At 43.4% G+C, this 22,223-nt stretch overlaps 1 protein-coding gene across 2 annotated transcripts in view; it reads left to right on the plus strand.

Annotated features, from left to right (window-relative positions):
- The window catches only part of LOC128524301 (anosmin-1), a 24,427-nt gene extending 2,506 nt beyond the window's left edge, over nt 1–21,921 (plus strand). The window contains exons 2-14 of one of the 2 annotated variants that reach the window (XM_053496809.1): nt 3,543–3,590; nt 6,815–6,877; nt 6,972–7,194; nt 11,162–11,346; nt 13,003–13,132; nt 15,614–15,819; nt 16,981–17,128; nt 17,231–17,350; nt 18,652–18,740; nt 19,264–19,435; nt 19,547–19,761; nt 20,754–20,895; nt 21,022–21,921. In XM_053496809.1, coding sequence (XP_053352784.1) covers nt 3,543–3,590; nt 6,815–6,877; nt 6,972–7,194; nt 11,162–11,346; nt 13,003–13,132; nt 15,614–15,819; nt 16,981–17,128; nt 17,231–17,350; nt 18,652–18,740; nt 19,264–19,435; nt 19,547–19,761; nt 20,754–20,895; nt 21,022–21,077 — 1,797 coding nt within the window. In that variant the 3' untranslated portion in view covers nt 21,078–21,921. The remainder of the gene's footprint in view (nt 1–3,542; nt 3,591–6,814; nt 6,878–6,971; nt 7,195–11,161; nt 11,347–13,002; nt 13,133–15,613; nt 15,820–16,980; nt 17,129–17,230; nt 17,351–18,651; nt 18,741–19,263; nt 19,436–19,546; nt 19,762–20,753; nt 20,896–21,021) is intronic. The other variant, XM_053496811.1, reaches the window with a different exon arrangement.
- Nucleotides 21,922–22,223: the final 302 nt, after the last annotated feature.

Here is a 22,223-nt window from a genome sequence, read left to right on the forward strand (position 1 = left end):
ACACACACACACAGAGTGTCTATGTACCAGGCTCCTCACACACTTGTCTATACACGGTGTATTATACTGTACACTACAGTGTCCTTGAGAATCGAGCTGATGTCCTCACGCTCGTCTCTCCTTCCTTATCTCTCAGCGCTTCTCAGCAGCACACACGTGATGATGTACGCCAGACACGTGATCTAACTCCTGTCAATGCTTATTCCTACATTTTAAAGTTCGTAACTTGAATATTTCTATGTAGAGGACTCACTCCACACTGTATCTGTTCATCGAGTCAGTTGATTTGACTCGACTCATCTAGAAGAGTCGACTCATTCGGATCCCAGACGACTCCTTATAACTAAGTGTTACTCTACAGTTTAACTAACAACATAACAACACTTATAAAGTACAGTATTAAACACACACACACACACACACACACACACACATATGAGTCAGCTCTCAGTGTGACCTAAAAGAGTCGACTCCTTGTCTGATTGTGTGTGTGTGTGTGTGTGTGTTGTGCAGGCCGCGCAGGTCACACTCCTTTCAAGTGCTTATTAGAGGATCGGGTCAGCTGCAAAAACAAACCCCCTGGCTCTTTTGTCTAATTAGTAAGGAGGGTCAAATGCCTGCACACACACACACACACACACACACACACACACAGAAACAGAACCTACCTTCTGAATGTTTTATACAGTACAATGTCTAACATTAATTGAATATTTAATAATTAATAGACTAGACACAGCAGCATAAAATATAAATGAAAAAAACACATAATGAAACTAACGGTCCGTGACACTCAATCACACCACCGCTCATCACATCATCACATTCGGTTGAGGTTTTTCTTCCTGTTCTGAGCTGTACCTTTGACACTGGAGACTCCTTCCATGTGGTGTCAGAGCGGTCAGATCCTTTCCGCCTGATCGGCATGGAGCGAGTGTAGAGCACGGGCACTTACTGCACTGAGTAATAGTCATTATTAACACAGTGTAAATAAACGAGGTGTTCAGTGTGTGCACTTTACCCGTGACACACACACACAGAGTGGGAAACACCCGCGCCGTAAAACCCCACTCTTTCTAACACCAAGTGAAAGAAGCGCTCTGTTTCACAAAAATTACGCTTTTACGTCTGATTATTTATTCTCGGGCCGATTAAAGCCGGGGGCGTGTCTGAGAATTCCCGCCGGTCCTCAGGGAGTTATTAAATATATCGCCTTTTAAATTCATCCCTTCATTCCTCTCTCTCTCTCTCCATCTCTCGTCTCAAACTGAGGGAAAGATAAACATCGTAAAGTCCTTTAGGCCGAGTTCACTTTAATACCGGATCGCTTGGGAAGCGAATCAAACGTGAAGTGTGTGTGTGTGTGTGTGTGTGTGTGTGTGTGTGTTTTAAAAAGCCTGAATGAATGAAGACTAATGTTATACTTGGTTTAGGCTCTTAAGGACACACACACACACACACACACACGCACTCGGAGTGGTTTATTTACATAATCAATTAAATCATGCAGCACTAGTGTGTGGTTGTGTAATGACCTGAGTGTTTGTTTGTTTGTTGTGTGTGTGATTGTTACTGATTTCAGATTGTGTGTGGTTGTGTAATGGTGTGATGTGTGTGTGGTTGTGGAATGGTATAATGTTGTGTGTGTGTGTGTGTGTGTGTGGTTGTGGAATTGTCTGAGGTTGTGTGTGTGTGTGTGTGTGTGTGTGTGTGTGTGGTTGTGGAATGGTCTGAGGTTGTGTGTGTGTGTGTGTGTGTGTGTGTGTGTGTGTAATGGTCTGATGTTGTGTGCGTGTGGTTGTGTAATGGTCTGATGTTGTGTGTGTGTGTGTAATGGTCTGATGTGTGTGTGTGTAATGGTCTGATGTTGTGTGTGTGTGTGTAATGGTCTGAGATTATGTGTGTGTGTGTGTGTATGTGGTTGTGTACTGGTGTGATGTCATGTGTGTGTGTGTGTGTGTATGTGGTTGTGTAATAGTGTGATGTCGTGTGTGTGTGTGTGTGTGTGTGTGTCTGCTAACTCCCCCTTTCCAGCTAATCACTAAACGAGACCTTTAATCACCAAACGGTTTCTTTAAGCTAGCGACTGTTGGCGTCCCCGGCGTGCAGGACAACGTCTGTACAGAGATAAAATGAATAAAATAAAGAAGTAGTGTAACATTCCACTGAGAACCTGAGTGCTGCTAAAGGAACGCTGCTTTCTGACGGACGGAGACGGGGAACACCCAACGCCTGAGATACGACTCCGTTTTGTTTTTATGAAGCTGAAGGCGTGTCAGAGATTTCCCACTCATCCATCGGGAATTATAAAATATATAGCATTTTAAATTCAGCCTTTCGTTCCTCCTCTTCTCCCTCCATCTAAAACTTTAATCTCAGGGAAGATAAACACCATAAAGATGCTTAGGGCACGGCCACAGCGTACCGAGCGCTAACACCACATCATTCAAGCATCCAGCAGTTTCCACTTAGCAAGCATTAGAGTTCTGTTTTTCCCTGGAAATGAAGACAGGAATGTCCTGTAGGTCCAGCCTTCCTCCTTCCTACTGAGCTACTCAGAACCTGGTCAACTCGACTATGTTCAAGATAATTACACATCACATGGCACCACAACCGTTCCAACCGTGTAGAATACCACAGCATCCTGCTAGCAACTGTCTGGAACAACGTAGCAACCATGTGGTGACGGCCTAGCAACTACCTGAAATGCTTACACAATCACCTAGACATCTTCTAACTTCACCCTGAGTACCTCAGCATTGACTATGGACGACCAGCAACTACCTGGAGAATACTTCATCAAACAACCAGAAACACTGTAACACTCAGGGGGAATACAATAGCAACCACCTAGCAACATTCAGGTAACCCTGAAACACTGTAGAATATTAAATACCTGGCCATGTGCTAGGAACTACCTGGTATAACATACAATAAGCAACACATAACAGTAACCTGAAATACCATAGCAACCACATAGCAACACATAGTCAACCACCTGGAATATCATAGCAACCACATAGCAACAGGAAACGTAACCACTTGGAGTGCCATAGAAAACCTGGACCTGGAATAACTGGTATCTGGTATATCATAGCAACCACTTACAGTAGCAACACATAGTCAACCACCTAAAATACCATAGCAACCACACAGCAACGCCAAAGTAACCACCTGGATCACCCTAGCAACATGTTATTACCCACCGTGGTCACCATAGCAACCACAGAGGACGTTACAGCCTCTCAGCGAGTCGGAGCGCACCGCATCACACACTTCACTCTGTTTAAAGATAAAATACTTTTCCAAGCTTTTCTGGAGATAATAGTCATTATTTTCTGGTCCAGAAAACCTTTGAAGTTGATGATGAACGCGAGCAGTTTATTGTTTTCACGTTGATCAAGCAGTTTGGTTTGTATCGCTTCAGTCTGCGGGTTTATGTAATGCACATTCGTATAAACCTGTACGACTTACTCGGCCCAGATGTTTCTGACACAGCTACAATGCTGGGATATTCATTGCTTGTTTTTTTCTTATTGCAGGGAAACGGATCTCTGGTTTGGTGTCAGAATCACAAGCAGTGTTCGAAGGTAATGACCCCCTCTAATCACGCAACACACACTGATCTGCTTCAGCTCACCACTAACAACCGCATGCCATAATCCTGACCTGAGCTCTAATGATTTTTATTCTTCACCGGAGACACAACTTTACGTTCGGGTGACGTCATTCAGACGTACAGTCACGTTACTGCTGCACTTTTTTTTCTGTTTATTTTATCAACGTCAGTAACTCGGGGGGGGGGGGACTCAGGCCCGGGAAATAAACAGCCGGAGACAGGTTGTCCTTTTATTTCCTCATGCTTTATTTCGTTTCACGTCAGTTTCCATTTACGTGCTTTTTTTCTGTGACGTGAATGATTTGTTTTTCAAACAGTGTTAAAGTTCAGATATACAGAAAGGACAAAAATAACCAGTGTTAAGCTAAGCACTTATCCTGAGCTAATAGCTGACTGAGAACTGACATTTATTACTGATGTGAAATGTCATTACCTTGTTGCCTAGCAACATGTTCAGTCCCTGAAATGTGAACCCGAGTATAATACGGTAGAGAGGCACTCGAAACGTCCACTTTCCCAGCTGCAGCTAGCGCTTTCTCCGCGCTTCGTAGTCGTTCAAGCTGCCTGTCTCAACTCTCGGCCGCTGTGAGAACAACGCCACCGACTAGTTCACATTTTAACCTTCTTCTTAAGTCTCATTTTAAGTCTTTTCAAGATTTATGCTATAAAGTGTATACGTGAAGTTTGGTCGAGATATATATGTGAAGTACTCAACATCACCTCCATCTCAAGAATGATTTGTCCAAAAACATTTGTGTTGGAAAAATGTTTTTGGACAAATCACTCTACTGTAGTGAAGCGCATCATAACAGTAATGGGGAATGGGGTGGAAACCTGGAATGGTGTGATGGTCAGGGGTGCACATACTTATGGCCATGTAGTGGACATTAGAGGTACACAAAACTTCGCAAGAACCTGTAGGAGGTGAAAATGTCAGAGGTCATGACTTTTATTCAAGAGCTCCTCCAAAAGAGTGGCATTCCCTCCTTACAGTGGTAAGGAGATACAGCCTCTCAGTACAACTGCTCGGTACAACCGCTCCATACAACCTCTCAGTACTGGAAAATTTAAGTAAGCAGATAGAGAGAGAGGAATGAGAGAGAGGGGGTGAGGGTAACGTGGCCTTCATTAACATGTTGTTTCACCAACATTGGCCTCCCAGAATGCACTGAGGCTTTTGTCCTTTTTTTGGTCATTTTATTTCTTTATCTTTTAAAAGACTTAGCTTTTATAGAGGAGGATAGACAGACAAAGGAGAGAGAGAGAGAGAGAGAGACTGGTTAAATTCTATTGAGATACAAAATCTGCGTTACAAAACAACTAGAGATTTTTTTCCCTCTTAGCGTTTATTAGTGCAGTCAAGTAGGTGGAAAGAGCAGCAGACAGACGGGTAGACAGCAAGTGGACAGATGGACAGATAGAGAGGCTTAAAGATAGATGGGCAGACAGGTCAACACATGGGCAAGTCAGCAGACAGTCACAGGTAGACAGACAGATAAGCAGACAGATAAACAGACAGACAGTTGGCCAGACAAACAGACAGACAGACATTAAGATAGATGGCCACACGGACAGACAGACAGATGGGCAAACGAACAGACAGACACAGGTAAACAGACTGATAAGCAGACAGACGGATGGGCAGACAGACTGAAATGTGTGAGAAGTGCTGGTTACATTAATAAGAAGACGAGTGAGAGCAAAGTGAACTTAGTACAATATACACACACTTTGTTACTTTCAGTTAGGAAACAAACTGAACAAACATTCCCACCTCTCTAACAATAGTGTATGACAGACCTGTGTGTGTGTGTGTGTGTGTGTGTGTGTGTGTGTGTGTGTGTGTGAGTTGTGAATATAAGAGTTAGCCCAAGTGTAACAATTAAAATCCTCTGTGTGTGGATGAGGTCGGGCCTGACACAGAACCCTGAGGAACTCCTACAGTTCCTGTATAGTTTCTCAGTGTAGTTATTCTGTTATATACTGTATAACATATTCCTATGTTTACACTGAGTGTTAAGTAACGTAAGCAGAACTACCAGGCCACAGTGGCTAGAACACACTCGCTAGCTTGCACTGAATGTTTTAATGGACCATAAGAAAACAGGTTTATGTATTTATTTAAGAGAAGTCAAAGTGTTCTGTCTGATAAAATGCATTCCTTACACTCTGCGTGTACCGGAGCTACTTCTGACCTGAGCTGGTGGTTTAATACGCTGGTGGTTAATAGAGCGGTGCTCTAGCCTTCTCCAGCTCGCTCACTCCGCTCATAAATTACCCACGATCCTCCGATTGTGGGTCGCATGAATAATTCATTCTTCCTATTCTCTCTTGGTCGTTCTTTTTTTCTCTTCGAGAGGCCTCTTTGTTGTTGGTTTCTTCCGGCTGCATTTAAATCAATAATTAAAGCTAAGACTTAGCGTTTGACGCCACCTGCTGAGAAGCCTCGCTTCATTAGCAGAAGAAAATCCCACGTTCCTCAGGATTACTGCTCTAATGCTTTGTAGAAAAGTGTTCTGTTGTTGTAAATGTTTGAAAGCTTGTGTGTGTTTGTGTGTGTGTGTGTTATTGCATTATTTGTTAATGCTCTCCAATTTTTAAAAATTTCTTCAAATTTAAAAAATTATAAACAACATGTAAATGAAACAAAACATCAGGCACACAAATTTAATTGTTTTGCATTTGTTTAGATTTTAGACAAGGTATATGTTACATTTTCTTGAAAAAAATTATATAATTAATTTCATTAGATGCGTAATTGTGAAATGAAGCACTATTTTAAACACTACGCTACAGACCAAAACAAACTCCAGATTAAGCTGTAGTATCACAAGACCTCGGTGTGGAGATACACAAATCACAACACTAAATTATCACGATACGTAATAGAATTAACTTATCCCAATGAATTATTTGCTGCATTTCCTTAAGCAATTCTAAATGGTTGTTGTTTGGTCTGTTATTTATTAATTATTATTATAAAGAAGAACCATGCTTCCTTTGACCAGGAAAAAATGCTTCTACTGAAAAATTTCCTGCAACAGTTTTTCTTCCCTTCTTTCATTTCACTTTTTCATTGTTCTGAACTGTGCTAATCAGATGCTACATTAGCATCCTGTGAAACTTTCAGCGACTAGTGTCATCTTGGCTCACATGGCACTGCATATGCTTCTGCTTTCTGCTGTTTGTCTTCAGTGTCTCGAGCCTTGCAAAGCATCCTGGGATCTCAGCGAGAACGAGTGTCAGGATTTGTGTGAGGTAAGCCCCGGCTTTTCCACTCAGGCTATCGCTAACGCATTACACTAGTGCCTAGTGACCATGCTCTGATCTTCTCCATGTTGTCCTTTTACAGTCTGTCTTCCCGAATAAACAGTCAGAGTGTGTGGTGAGCTGCGAGTTTTTCCTCTCGGTGGAAACGGTAAAGCAGGGGGCGTGTCCAGCTCCGGATCGAGCGTCCGGATTCGCTGCCGCGTGCGTGGAGAGTTGCGAGAGCGACGATCACTGCTCCTCTCACAAGAAGTGCTGCTCAAACGGCTGCGGGCGGACCTGTCAAACGCCCAGGAACGTCTATAAAGGTACAGCTATCTCACAGGAACCTTTCTCAACAATGAACACTTCACGGTTGTGAACTGGCCAAAAAGAACTCAGATTTTGTTGTTGTTTCTCATTCGTCTCTACAGGTCACCACATATTCACCTCTTCACAATAAGCAAATAATTATTTCCTTTATTCCTTTCCCTTTTTCCTCTCGGGGGGCTGGAGGGGGTGTAATTTGTGTAAAGCTGTAGAGCATTAAACTTGAAATTGAGCATTGCGTCCCAAATCGTTGTCAGATGTGGAGAACCTGCAGGTGGAGGACCTTCGTCTCTGGCGTGTCCTTCACAAAGGATCGGAATGGAACGTGACCTTTTCTTTCTTTTCTACCGCTGAGAGCCTCAGGTCCCACGGGCAGCATGGTGTTCTGTTTCTACCTCTGTTTTATCGCTTGACTTTGTTGTTTATTGGCCATTTAACAGTATTAGGCGTTTTTCTTGCTTCACTGCTCTGCTTGATTATTAATTAATTAATTTATTTATTCCAGGGGTTTGCTGAGAGGTTTGTTGCTGTGTGTAGCTTACTCCTGAGGAGCAGTGTAGGAGCAGTACAAGCTCTTTTATTCAATTAATTAATTTTATTAGCATTAGCAGCATTAACATCAGTGTATGCACGCTGGAATGAGTGAATATAAAATATGGCAAATAAAGTCTCTTCTTTTGTTTGGCAGACAAATCAACCAGTATATGTATATTGTACAGAATATGACTAATGGTGTAAGAAGCCCCACCCCCTTCCCTCATCTCACATTAGTCACAGTTCAGCTAGTCCTCTCGTCTCAAATTAATTTAAAGATCTTTGAACATTAATCCAAATTCAAGGGATGCCCAATAATCTTCTGAGTCAGTAAATGGTCTCGTCATGTCTGTCAGGACAAGACAAGTAGCCATGGGCCATGGGATGTTCCTCAGATCAGTGAGGAACCTCATCGTAATCTATTTTTAATTTGTTTGTGTAGCTCTTTCATGGGGGAGTATCTCAGAGGTAAAGCGTATGACTGTAGAACAAGATCTCAGTGCCCCCTGTGTGATCTGCTTTAAGGTACCTTTAAGTGACGACCTTTAACCCGAATCTCTGGGTAGGTAAACAGAAGTTCAGGGGTTCAAGCCCCTGTAAACTGCCACTGTTGGGCTTTTGGCAAGGCCCTCATTCCTATCTGATTCCCACGCTCCGATGCGCAAAGAAGAAAAGCAAACCTTACAATAGACAAAGGCATTGAGCAGCATAACAGGAGTAAGAAGATCCATAATGACCAAGCTGGAGGTGAGAGTAGCGAGAGAGAAGCCTCTGAGATGATACCAGGAAGAAACCTCGATTAAAGCCGGACTCTAAAGGGGAACCCTTCCAGTTTATAAATGATAACTGCATACAGGAGTGACAGAGCGCAGATAACCTGAGTACAGAGTGTGTTTACGAGATTTTCAGGATGACAGAATTGTGTCTCAGGTACAGTATCAGGCCCAGAGTAAGACTCTTATTGAGTAGTCTATACAAGTGAGATGATCCACAGCTATCCTTAGGAGATCCATGAAATACAGTACACACAGGTGCAGATGAAAGTGAGTGACATGGTTCCATCAGGCTGGTCCAGATGGTGAGAGCAAGGAATTCACTAACTGGCGCTGCAACTGAATCTGTGAACATGGTTACAGTGGCGCTGACAAACTGCTGTGCAGGGTTTCTGGAAGGTTTGGACTAAGAGGCATACTCAGTCTGAAATCAAGGATTGGCCAGTAGAACCATGAGCCCTGATCAACTGAACCCCGTGAGCTGAGTAAGAAGAGTAAGTTGTGCCCTGATTGTGTAAACAGAAATCAGACAGCCTTTGAGACTTTTTTAATCAGGGGACATACTGGTCCATTGAGCTCTAGGATATCCGAGTATGAGCTGTCATGTGACCACCTTCACCCCTGTCCTGGCAGATTTGTCTCCTCCGATTGAGATCTAGACTGTTTTTTGGATCTGGAAGTAAAGTCTGGACAGCCGCAGGTCTGTAGCCGTGAGCAAACTTAAAGGTCTCTTATTGCAGAATTCAAACAAGTCTGGACAGCTCAAGCTGTAGTAATGAAGCTGAACAGCATCTAAGCATAGTTACATCAATGCTCACAGTGTCCTGAAGTAATGAGGAGGCTTCTTCACAAACCCACGATGGAGGTCCAGGTAACCATAGATTTAGGCACCACATTCAATACTTAGCAGATAGCACCAGGAGGGTAAGTTCTTGTTGCTGAAACAGAAAATTATAGAAGAATACATTCAGTACACACACACACACACACAAATCAATTTCAATTCAATTCACACACTAGGATCCACAGCTTTATTAATGTATTTCTCCACCAATCCAATTTACTGTGGCTCCTGTGTTGGAGTGGCACCTGGAACCCGTCCCTTAATGCTTTAAAATAATGAATTTCTCATTTAGCCATCAGGCCTTTCAACCTGAGGGTATGATGTCATCATGTGGAGGAGCCAGACATGTGGCAGACATGTGGCAGGCCACTGAGTTTCAAACTCTTAAAACCTGATGAGTGCCTTGAAACCAGAAGTGCCTCATGAAAAACCGAGGCTCAGCTGGGCCAGTGAGGTGAAACCTGAGATCAGAAGGTTGCATGAATGAACTTCATATAAAACTCATGGTCAGGCGACAGTTATGATAACCTTGCTTAGGGAACGGAGACGAGTCAGTGGTGGGGACACGTGGTACGTGGCACGGCTAGGAATCCACGACGGGTTCAGATGAGCAGTGTACTTAGTCAGATGCGTTTTTTTAAAAAACTAAACAAAACTGGAGCTTCATTCCAGCAACGTTCTGTGGCTGGGCTATAAAAGTTGCGTATAATACGCAGTAAAATACCCCTCTGTTTCAGACACAATGGGGTAGTTACAGCCATGGTTGTGGAAGCTACAAATAAAGCAGGGATATTTTGAGCGCACAGATTTGACGTTCTGCTTCCTGCCACCGTGGACGTGAGGTTCAGATCAGTTTATTTTAACACGTTTGCTTTTATTCGCAGCAGGTAATCACACTGTTCCGTCAGCACAAAGTGTATTTATACACACATATACAGACACACACACACACATTCTATATCCCACGCTGCCATTTCAGACCTCTTGCTTGGAGGCTAGGTGGCTTCTGGTGACTCCAGCTGTCCTGTTCTCCATTACGTGTTTATTACATTAAGCGTGAGTATGTGAAAGACTCGACCTCATGCGGTGAGGTACCAGTGGAAGCGGTGTGCAGGCCGTGGCTGTCGTTACTGTCGTACTTTTGCTGCTCATTAGTGAGCATGATTGGGTTGCGTACCTCGATGCACTTCTTCTATCAGCTTCTCTGAGGCTTTAGTGGTGACGAGGCCTCGCAGTTTCCCGCCAGACTGTTACAGACCTTCAGGATGAATCAGGAGTAAGAAACAACCACGGTGCAGAACTTAAACAAATAGCTTGGCAAAGTGACTGACAGAGTGGCGTGTTTATGGAGGTTTAGCTAACGAGCTACAGCTGTGTTTCATTAGCGACTCTGCCAGAGGGTTTCTGAGCTCTGAAGGACGGATGGGAGGGTAGCGCAGTAAGGTGGTGTTCCTCCTGTCTTCACACTTTTCTTTTTTTTAAACATTAAACAGCAGAACATCTCTCTATCACTTAAAGCTGCATAAGCATGTACATAACCACGTTTACTACACATGGAAACGTTGTTGTTTCAGCTTCTTTACGCATGTCTGTCTCATCACTTTGGTAAAAAAAAAACATACTAAATGATACATCATGAACTTTCTGGTGTAGGAGAATATGTCCAGATGTTTTGCTAAAACAGTTAAGAACAAACTCTATTAGAACTGTAAGGAAGGCTGGGAGTCTCTTCAACGGGAAGACGCAAGCAGCAGGTAGATGATGTTTGTGTGAATAGATCACATAACGATGCTTTCTGTCCTCTGTGCTCCTTAGGTGTTCCTCTGAAGCCCAGGAGTGAACTGACCTTCCTCGAATTGTCGTCAGGACGTCTGGAAATCCGCTGGTCTTCAAAATTTAACATCTCAGCAGAGCCGGTGGTTTACGTCGTGCAGCAGCGCTGGAATCACGGCATCCACCCGAGCGAAGACGAGGCGACGGCGTGGCAGGATGTGGCGCAGGTACAGGCGCTGCTGTTTCTGTTTAATGAAATCTAAAAGAGAAGTCTTCATGAGATGAAGTGCAGAATTAACATCAAAAACATGTGGTGCTGTTTAATGTGTCACGTCATCTTTATACTGTATGTGGACTTACATCATCTTTAACATATACGGTATTTATGGCATGTGTAAATGTACATGATTACACAATAAATAACTGTAAATATACCAGTGTAAATCCAAACATTGTAAATATAGCTATAAAACCTGATTGGAGCTATAAATGCAGAAATGCTATACAGTATCTGTAAATATGCAAATACAAATCCAACTATGCAAATATAGTTATAAAAATGCATATGCTGCTATAATAATGCTAATGTGGCTATAATGATGCAAATGTGATATGAATACAAAAATGTAACTGCAAATGTAGCTATAATATTTAAAATATCAAGTAACATGGTATGACATTTTATTTATATTAAGTATATACAGAAATATAAGTATTGTAATTATAAATATTTAATTAATGTGATTCAAATGATGTAAATATAAACATGCAAACTATGTAACTATAAATATTTTAATGATGAGTGACTATAAAAATGAAATTAATGATTTAAGTATAAATATTTAAATAATGTAACTGTAAATATTTAAATAATCGAAGCATGCATATATTATTTAAATGATGTAATAAGAAGGCGGCACAGTGGTGTAGTGGCTAGCACTGTCGCCTTGTACCGCCAGGGTCTGGGTTCGATTCCCGGCCAGGCTCGAGTCCCATCTCTGTGTGCATGGAGTTTGCATGTTCTCCCCGTGACATGTAGGTAAGGTTAATTGACGTTCCCGAATTGCCCATAGTGTGTGTGTGTGCCCTTCTATGGATTGGCACCCTGTCCAGGGTCTTTTTTAGTGATGAACGATTTTTTTTTAAGTCATTGAGTTTATCTCATTTTCTTGATCAAAAATAAAATAAAATGTTGCACAACAGACCCTCAACACTTCTACACACAAATTTTGGCTATAATTCCAGTAATTAAAATATTATGCAGCTAATGATGTATTATGATTAACAGAATGAGCAGCTCACCATCATATCTTCTGGTCCGAGTCGTTCGTTCTTTTGTCACTTAACTCTCATAGATGCTATGCAGTGCGTTAAACATAAACAGAATTGAGCGGTTCTCCTCATGAGTCTTCTAGTCCGAATCCGTTCTTTTGAATCTATTGCACGGCATAGCGTCTATGGGAGTCACGTGACAAAAGAACGAACACTAAAAAGGGAACAAATCACTCCCCGCGACTGCTCGTTCTGCCGAGTCACGTTAAAAAAAGAGCGAAACGTTCATGAACGACCCCTCACTAATGAAAACACAAAGCTGTGGCCAGATGCTGTATCGCGCTGATGTGACATATGTTTTATTAAAACGTCGACACACTCAGTGAAAGTGCGGCGACAGAATGGATGCAGATTAAAAGTTTATTCTTTGTGACGTACGACACAATAAACTTCCAGTTTTGTCGCATGGTTGCCATGGTAACCAGCGTTTTTTGTGTTTGGTCTTGTTTACTTTCTCTGTGTATTCCTTTGTGTTTGTTGTGAAGTGTTTTGTACGTTACACACTTGTTTAATCCTGTGTGTGTGTGTGTGTGTGTGTGTGTGTGTTCCAGGTGACAGAGGAGCGGGTCGAGCTGCCGGTCATCAGAGCCACGCGCTGGTACCAGTTCCGCGTTGCGGCGGTTAACATCCACGGCACTCGCGGCTTCACCGCGCCGAGCAAACACTTCCGCTCGTCCAGAGGTGTGTGTTCATCATTCCTGTTTAATAAGATGATTTTATAGTGATTTTATCATCAAATTTAATCATAGTGCTAAATTAATTATATTCAAATTAGCAATGTGTTTTTGACACACAGCAGACTTTATGTGTGTGTGTGTGTGTGTGTGTGTGTATATATGTGTGCGTGTGTGTGTGCGTGTATATATATGTGTGCGTGTGTGTGTGTGTGTGTTTATATATGTGTGCGTGTGCGTGTGTGTGTGTGTGTACGCCAAGAAATGAGGTAAGTTGTCTGTTCTCTTTCACTAAGACCTCTGCCCCTGATTAGTGTGTGTGTGTGTGTGTGTGTGTGTGTGTGTGTTTAATGTAAAGGCACATGAAAGAGTGTTTGCAACACACACCAGATCTCTAGATTTTCTTTACAAGTTATACCAATTAATTTTACTTAACCGGAGCACACGCGCACACACACACACACACACACACACACACACACACATGCCACACGCCTGGACAAGTCTGCAGTGATATCAGTTCAAAGTCAACCTGTTCGTTTATCCTGCTGAGTCTGGATTCTGATTGGCTGATTTACTTCCTGATCCAGCAGCTCTGGGGGTGTAAGTGTAATGTGTGTGTGTGTGTGTGTGTGTGTGTGTGTCTCGTGAGAAGGTTAATGTTAAAGTTCTCGAAATAAATGAGAGCACGAGCTCTGACAAACAGCAATCAGCCTTGAGTTCGTTCATAAATAGCGGGACATGAATCACTGGCAGTAATTACACACACACACACACACACACACAGAATCAGCTCACGTTACGTCCCTGCATTTCTCTCCACAAGGCCATTCATATGATTTCAATTTGTCATCATTTGCCATTTATTTATCCAGCGCTCCTCAGCTTAGCCTGCTGCCGAACGACAATTATTTTCAGATGGAAGTGAAAAATGTAATCTCTAGTGAACTCTTTAATTTGGCGAGTGTGTAAGCTCGCCACGTGCGCGTCTGACTTTACATCACGTCTCAGACACAGAGAGTTTGTGCTCTGGGATCAGGGTTAAAGCAAGAGTTCCTACCTAAACTGTAGCTGATCTGCAGAACGATTTCGAATTGATAAACGAGTTCTATAAACATACAAACATTAAACAATCTAAAATGTACAAATAGCTTGTAAATATACCACCACTTCAGCAGAAAACACAAACTATACTTCAGGGTGGTACTTCAGGCTAAGTGCATAAGTGTGGTATATTTTAGGGTGTACGTCATGGTGGTACATTACATTACAGGGTTCTTTAGGCTAGTACTTTATGGTGGTACATTAGGGTGGTAATTTAGGTGGTACTTTAAACTGATATTTTAGGCTAGTACAATAAATTGGTACTTCCAGGTATTTTTGGGGTGTATGTCATGGTGTGCATTAGAGGGTTCTTTAGGGTGGTACATTAATGTTACAATAAGGGGTACATTAGGGTGGTACATTATGGTAGTACTTTAGGGTGGTTCATTAAGGGGGTACATTGGGGTACTACTTTAGAGTGGTACAGTAAGGGGTATTTTAGGCTGGTACATTAGTTGGTACATAAGGGTACTACAGCAGGGTGGTACAGTACATTAAGGGGTATTTTTTGGGGTACTACTTTAGGGTGGTACATTATGGGGTACTTAAGGGTGGAACATTAAGTGGTACTTTAGGAAGTATTTCAGGGTGGTACATTGGTTTGTACATTAGATTAGTATTTTAGGGTATTACTTTAGGGTGGTACATTAAGGGGTACATTAGGGTGGTACATTAGGGGGTATTTTAGGGTACTACTTTAGGGTGGTACATTAGGGGTACTTTAGGGTGGGACATTAAGTGGTACTTTAGGGTGGTACATTAGGGGGTATTTTAGGGTACTACTTTGGGGTGGAACATTATGGAGTATTTCAGGGTGGTACATTAGTTGATACAATAGGGTACTACTTTAGGGTGGGACATTAAGGGGTACATTAGGGTGGTACATGAGGGGGTACATTAGATACTACTTTAGGGTGGAACATTGGGGTAGTATTTTAGGGTATTACTTTACGATGGTACATTAAGGGGTATATTAGGGGGTACATTAGGGTACTACTTTAGGGTGGTATATTGGAAGGTATTTTAGGGTACTACTTTAGGGTGGTATATTAGGGGGTATTTTAGGGTACTACTTTAGAGTGGTACTTTACGATAGGCCCAGTAACTCTACTTTCATCATTAATTATTTTCCTATAACAGCGTGAACAGTTTTAAATAATTATAATAAGTTAAAGCACTGTGACACTGTAGCTCAGTACAGTAGCTTGTTGCTAATGTTGCTAACAGCATGCTACATCTAACAGTTCAGCAAACTGAAGGCCTGAATCAGGATTATTTTATCCTGCAAATAATTTTTACTGTAACATTTCAGCTGAAAGCCACGCCTCCTGAATGCTCCATCATAGTGTTAACATCATCACAGCGCTCTTTTTATCCGTCTCAGATCCGTCTCCTCCTCCACGCCCATCTGGACTCAGGGTGGTGAACGTGACGATGGACAGCGGCGGCGTTGTGACGGCACGTCTGGACTGGACGCTTCCTGAAGAGCCGGACATCCCCGTCCATCATTATAAGATCTTCTGGAGCTGGAGCACTGCTGGAAAAAACACAATTCCATCCAAGAAGAAGAGGAGAAAGACCATGGACGGGGTGAACTCTCCTTTACCGCAAACTAAATGGAAAGCATAGGGGGGAAGGTTTCTGAGAGGACGGAGAGGTGTAAAACTTCAGGACAGACGAGTTTACACCATATATGGTTGGAGCTAACTGATCTCATTCTCTTTACGTCAGTGACATAAATAATCCGATTGGCTCTTTAGATCGTCAGTGTGTAGTTCGTTATTGTTCAGTGAGACGCCTTAATGAAGCCTCACATTCTCGAGTGCTCAAAAATCTGATTGTAAAAAATGTTTGTAGAAGCAGTGTGTTAGGGCTCTGAGTTACTGATCGGAAGGTCGCTGGTTCAAACCCCAGCTCCGCCAGGTTGAGCACGGCCCTTAACCCTGTCTGCTCCAGGGGCGCCTGCACTCCGACCCCAGCCTAATAACAAGAACACTGGGAAATGAGAAGAATAGAGAATTGCACTGTACAGTACACTGTATGTGAGAAGTAAAGGCTGAACTTGCAGGTTTTGATTCATACAAATTCACATTTCATACAAACTTAAATAATTCTTTTGATTTTGTAAAGCTGCTTTGCGGCAATGAAAATTGCTAAAAGCGCTATAGAAATAAAATTGAATTGAATTGAATTGAACTTCACTGATGCTGGTGTGTGTGTGTGTGTGTGTGTGGGGGGGGGGGGGGGTGTATGGGGGTACTGTGCGAGCTCTGTAGCCGGTAGTTAACAGAGTAGTGCTACTGGTTGAGAAGCGTAACACTAGATTTTATTTTGTGTAACCGCGAGCAGATGTTTTAGCAAAGCCTTTAAGCCGAGTGTTTCTGTTAACACGCGTAGCTCTACTGACCACGGGCAACACACACACACACACACACACACACACACACAGTCGATAACCAACTCCAGCCCAATTAGCTTCAAGTTTCCAAAACATGCACACACACACACACTGCACACACACACACACATGTTTTTAATAGTGCCTGCTTTTAAACCTGAAGGTGTTTTTTGAAGTGGACGTGAGAATTTTCTGACTATAAACAGCACACTTTATTTTCTTAATTAAATCAATCAAATGCATAACTTTTAACAAGACACACACACACACACACACACACACACGAGACACTGGAGACAGGACTTGTGCAACGTGGTTATATATATATTTGTGTGTGTGTGTGTGTGTTGTAGGCGAAGAGCTCAGTGACTCTGGACGCTCTGGCGGTGAACAGCTCGTACACGGTGGAGCTCCAGGCCGTGTCTGTGTGGGGATCAGTCAGACTGAAAAGCCCCAAAGCCACTCTGCAGTTCAGCACCGCTCAGGAGAATGAGCACGCCAGTATGACACACACACACACACACACACACACACACACACATGGACACACATACACACTGTGGTGTATAACACTGTATAATAAACCTGTGTGTGTGTGAGCAGAGCTGGTGTCGAAGCTGAGCAGAGCGTTCTGGCGGAGCGCGGCGAGCTCGCTGGAGGCGGGGACTCCGTACTACCAGGACGGACAGCTGCAGCTCCGCCTCTACTGGAAAAACAGAGCAGGTGAACTTCGCTTCCTTTTGCGTTCACACCGCAGCATTTCACCATCACTTCGTGTTTATCTCTAAAGCTAGTGACGTAAATCTGACCTCAAATGCGCATCAGGGCGTGGCCCTTCAGTCCGTTTTATAAGACGGTTCAGACGTTTTCTACTTTCAGCATTCAGAGTCTGAAAAACCTCAGGGCGCTATAAACCAGGACGTGACTCGAGGGCTGCGCGGTAATGCTAATGAAGGAAATCCCTTGAACGTTTAGAGAGGTTCTGGTTGAAGAGACATCTGTGGGATGTAACTGCTTATTGTTTTTTTTTTTAATGAAAACCAAGATGTCTTGGAGAAGACTAGCTCGCTAATCTTGTTGCTAGGGACTAGCTAGCTAATGTTGTTGCTAACACGCAGCATGGTGTTGCTGCTCTGGGGTGGTGTGGTGTGGAGGAGGGGAGCGAACACTACAGCCGTGTGTGTGTGTGTGTGTGTGTGTGTGTGTGTAAAGTGTTTAAACGGAAAGCTCGGGTCCGAGGACGTCTGCAGGAAGTGAATCGCGCGCAAAGCTGCAAATGTCATGTGTCCCGGACGTACGTCTCCACGTTAAAGCCAGGTTCAGTGTCCTCTCTTCAGAATACAGCTAGTCACGCTTAGCGCTAGCTAAAAGTCGGAGCCTTAAGACTGATTAAAATAACACGTTTATGCTAAATTCACTTTTTTTTTGTTTGTAAATACGTGTGATCGCAGAGGTCATATGTCACGCCTGGTGTGATGTCATCACAGGCAATTTGCATAGCCACGCCCTCTTCACATCATCTTCACGGCACTATTTTCAGGGAAATCCCGTTCCTGCTTTCTGATTGGCCATGAAAATGCACTTTTATGGAAGGGGCGTGGCCGAGCGGGGCAGTAGCTCATTAGCATTTAAAGCTACAGACACTAAAACAGCGCGTTTAGACGAGGAGTGCAATAAAGTGAACTTCGGTAACGACAGAAAACAGGATCTGAGGTGTGTTTCAGCTGGAACACTAACACACACACACACACACACGCACGCACGCGCACACACGCACACACACACACACATACTTTGGGAAATCTGGAGAAGAACAAACACCCATTTATGTTTTTATATCACTGATGTTAAAATAAAATACCCCAAAGTACACGAACACGAGGTGCACCATGGGAAAGACGAAGGATTCACACCAGGACCTGAAGCTGAAGTGAACGTGTCGTGTTTACAGCCGTTCTATTTGTAATGATGTGTGTGTGTGTGTGTGTTTTCTTCATCCTCTGACAGTGTTTTATGATTTTCAGATCCCATGACGAGCCGCTTCCACGTGCAGTGGACTCCTGAACTCTGCCTCGACAATCAGAGCAAAGACGCGGAGAAATCCGTCACACACGTGAGTGCGCACGTCACTCTGGGTTTAACACACGGACACGAGCTCACTCACGCGGCTGTAACGTTACAGAGGGAGCCCCGAGTACACAATCTCAGCAGGAAACTGGTGTGTGTGTGTGTGTGTGTGTGTGTGTGTGTGTGTGAGAGAGAGAGAGAGATGGACACATTCTTGAGGACACACTGATCAGGTTGCTAGGGAATGTGCACTCACTGTCCTATAGAACTCTGGAGAGACAGAGTGTGTCCCTCCTCCGCCTCTCATCTCTTTTTCCGCATGAATGAGTGTGTGTGTAAATGAGTGTGTGAATACGTGTGTGTGAATGAGTGTGTGTGTAAGAGAGTGTGTGAATGAGTGTGAGTGAGTGTTTCTGTTTCAGGAAGCTGTGTATGGAGATGTCTTTCTCTCCTGCTTTGTGCTCTTTATCATTTACAGTTCATTTCATTTATATTTTTAAAGTATGAACAAATGAAAACACACACACACACACACACACACTCTTTCTTGTGTTGTTGTTGTTGTTCAGGAGAACTTCATCCAGCTGGCCGGCCTGCTCTTCTCCTGCACCTACAGAGTGACCGTCCACACACTCAGAGCCAAGAAGCACTCGGAGCTCGGCACACTGTCCTTCACCACGCCGTCCTGTCCCGCGCTGCGGAGCAAAACACACAAACACATCGTCTGTCCGGGAGAGAAAGGTGAGAACTGTCCCACTGCTGCGTCCTAACTGAGTCACACACACACACACACACACACACACACACACACACATATACACTCTCCTCTCCTGTCTCTCTGGATGATTTCAGTAGCTGTGAAAGTTCTGTCCAAACCTGAGAACCTGACCGCGTCCTTCACCGCTAACGGCCACAACCTGACCGGGCGCTTCTCCTGGCGCGTCTCCCGCCCTCAGCCTCATCAGCCAATCACGGGGCTCCAGGTCACGTGGACGGACGTGACGGTGGTGAACCGGGAGAACGGCCTCCCGAACAGCCTCGTGTCTCAGGCGCAGATCCTCCCTCCGGTGAGTTCAGGACCGCCCACATCACGTCACGTCACGTCACGTCACGTCACATCACATCACATCACATCACATCACATCACATCACATCACATACTGCTCTGGCGTGACCTGGCGCTCGGACACCAGACGGGACATGCGGCTGCTGATCAGACGTCTGCTGAAGAATAAACAAACAGAAAACAAACACATGTTTCTCTTTAGACGTTGCTGATGGTCCTCCAGTCAAACCAGTGCAGGTGAACCAGTGAAACTGGGTTTATTTTAGTCCCTGTTCAGCCTGTGACTGGAGACGCTGCAGAGACTATGTGTGTGTGTTACTGTGTGTGTAAACACCTGTTACAATAGGAATTAGGGATGCACCGAAATTTCGGCCGCCGAAAATTTTCGGCCGAAATAGCATTATCGGTTTCGGCCGAAACGTAAGAAAGCGCCGAAAATAAAAGCCGAAATTGTCGCCACGCCTCTCCCATCCTCCCGTCTCGTTCGCGCTGTCATTACGCATCAAACACGGAGTATGTCGGCGGTTTGGAAGCACTTCAAAGTTTCAGATGAGGACAGCAAAGTTGCAATATGCAACATTTTTTTAATACAAACAAAAAGAAAATATTTTAAACATGTTTTTTAATGAAGCCATTTTCGGTTTCGGTATCGGTTTTCGGCCAAGTGCATCCAAAAATTTCGGTTTCGTTTTCGGCCCAGAATTTTCATTTCGGTGCATCCCTAATAGGAATTATTTAACAGTCAAAAGTTCCTGTTTTTTTTTGTTTTTGTTTTATCCAAACTTCCTGTTTTTTAAGATTCAGGACGTCCCCTTTTGTAATGTTTTTTTATCAGATTCTTTGAGTTTTGACGTGTTTCTCCTGAACGTTAGCGCTCCATATGTTTGGCTTTGTTTTTGTCAGGACACTTCCTGTGTGTGTGTTGCAGTCAGATGTTTGATGCTCTTTCCTCACGGAGTTTCCTCTTTCACCGTGTTGTCCGTTTCTCCTCAGGATCATAACTTCCTGGAGGTCGTGAATCTCCGGCCCGCGTCCTCCTACAGGTTAGAGGTGCAGGTCATCACCAGTGCAGGAGAAGGTCCAGCTACCATGAAGGTTTTCCACACACCCAGTGTTACCTCAGCCCTGCACCACAGTAAGCTCCTCCACACACACACAGGTTAAGCTGGCTTTAAGCGTCTGCTCCGCCTGCTCTGCACGTTTGTTCAACACGCCGTATGTCAATATATATCAGTCCTGATCCAGTTCTGGTTTCTCCCAGGGCCCAAACTTCATCAGCACTCAGGACATCAGAAGCACTCGTCTGAAAAGCACTGAGAAACCAGAACACCTTGAGTCAACCTTCAGAAAGCTTTAACGTTCTACCGACCATCTCTTGGACGGATTCCTCCACCTCAGAACTGCTTCTGGGTTCGGTTCTGATCTGGTTCTCCTGCTGGAATAAACACTGATGATCCTGATGGCAGAATTCAGGACTTTCTGGACTGGTTCTTGTTCTTGCTCTGGTGTTGGAACAGAACTAGTTTGAAGTCTTCCAGTACAAGGTCAGGCCTGGTTCTAGTATAGGGACATCTGCATCTGGACTGGTTCTTCTGCTTTGTTGTCTGTACTGTGTATAGTGACAGAACTGGTACCAGAGTGGTTCTCCTACAGAAGTGAGACTGGTTCTCCTTCTGAAAGCACTGACTCTGCACTGTTCTCCTGGCTTTAAAGTTACAGAACCATGTTCTCCTCATGGAGACGGTTTCACTTCAGTATGATTTCCGGAACTGGTCCAGTTTTCCTTCAGCCAGAACCCGGGTCTGGAAGGTACTAGACTTGAAGTATGTTTTTTTGTTAAAATATTTTCCTACCTTCTCCAGAGCCATGTGAACAGATGAATGTATCTCCAGAAAAGTGGAATTTTAAAACGTTAATAACTAAAGAACGTCTCCGTCCTCACGATTTAAACCCGAGTTCAACTGCATGCCTGGAGTTTTTCACTAACAGATTAACAGAGATCCTGAATGTGGAACATTACTGCGTATATATATTGTTAGTTAATAACTTCATACCTTTGGGTTGGATTAAACTGATGTATTTGCTTTATCTATATTTATTTACGTGTGTACTTTTGTTTTGTTATTTGTTGTGTGTGTGTGTGTGTGTGTGTGTGTGTGTGTGTGTGTCTGTGTGTCTCTGTGCGTGAATTATACTCATATTTTTTTCTGAAACTATAAACTCCTATTAAAAACAATTTGTATAAAATGAAAAGTGTAAATTATGGTATATTTTTGGCAGTTAGTTATTGTACATATTATTCAGTAATAAAATTATACCTCAGTTGCTTCAGTTTTTTTCTACTTAAGCATTATTATTATTATTATAGGGATGAAAATCAGCCGATAATATCATATCACGGTACCTTAGTGACGATTTGTAAAACTGTGATTCTGCACAGTTACTTACAAACTTACAATTTGA

This window comes from Clarias gariepinus, chromosome 5, assembly GCF_024256425.1.
Source record: "Clarias gariepinus isolate MV-2021 ecotype Netherlands chromosome 5, CGAR_prim_01v2, whole genome shotgun sequence".
Lineage (NCBI taxonomy): Eukaryota > Metazoa > Chordata > Actinopteri > Siluriformes > Clariidae > Clarias > Clarias gariepinus.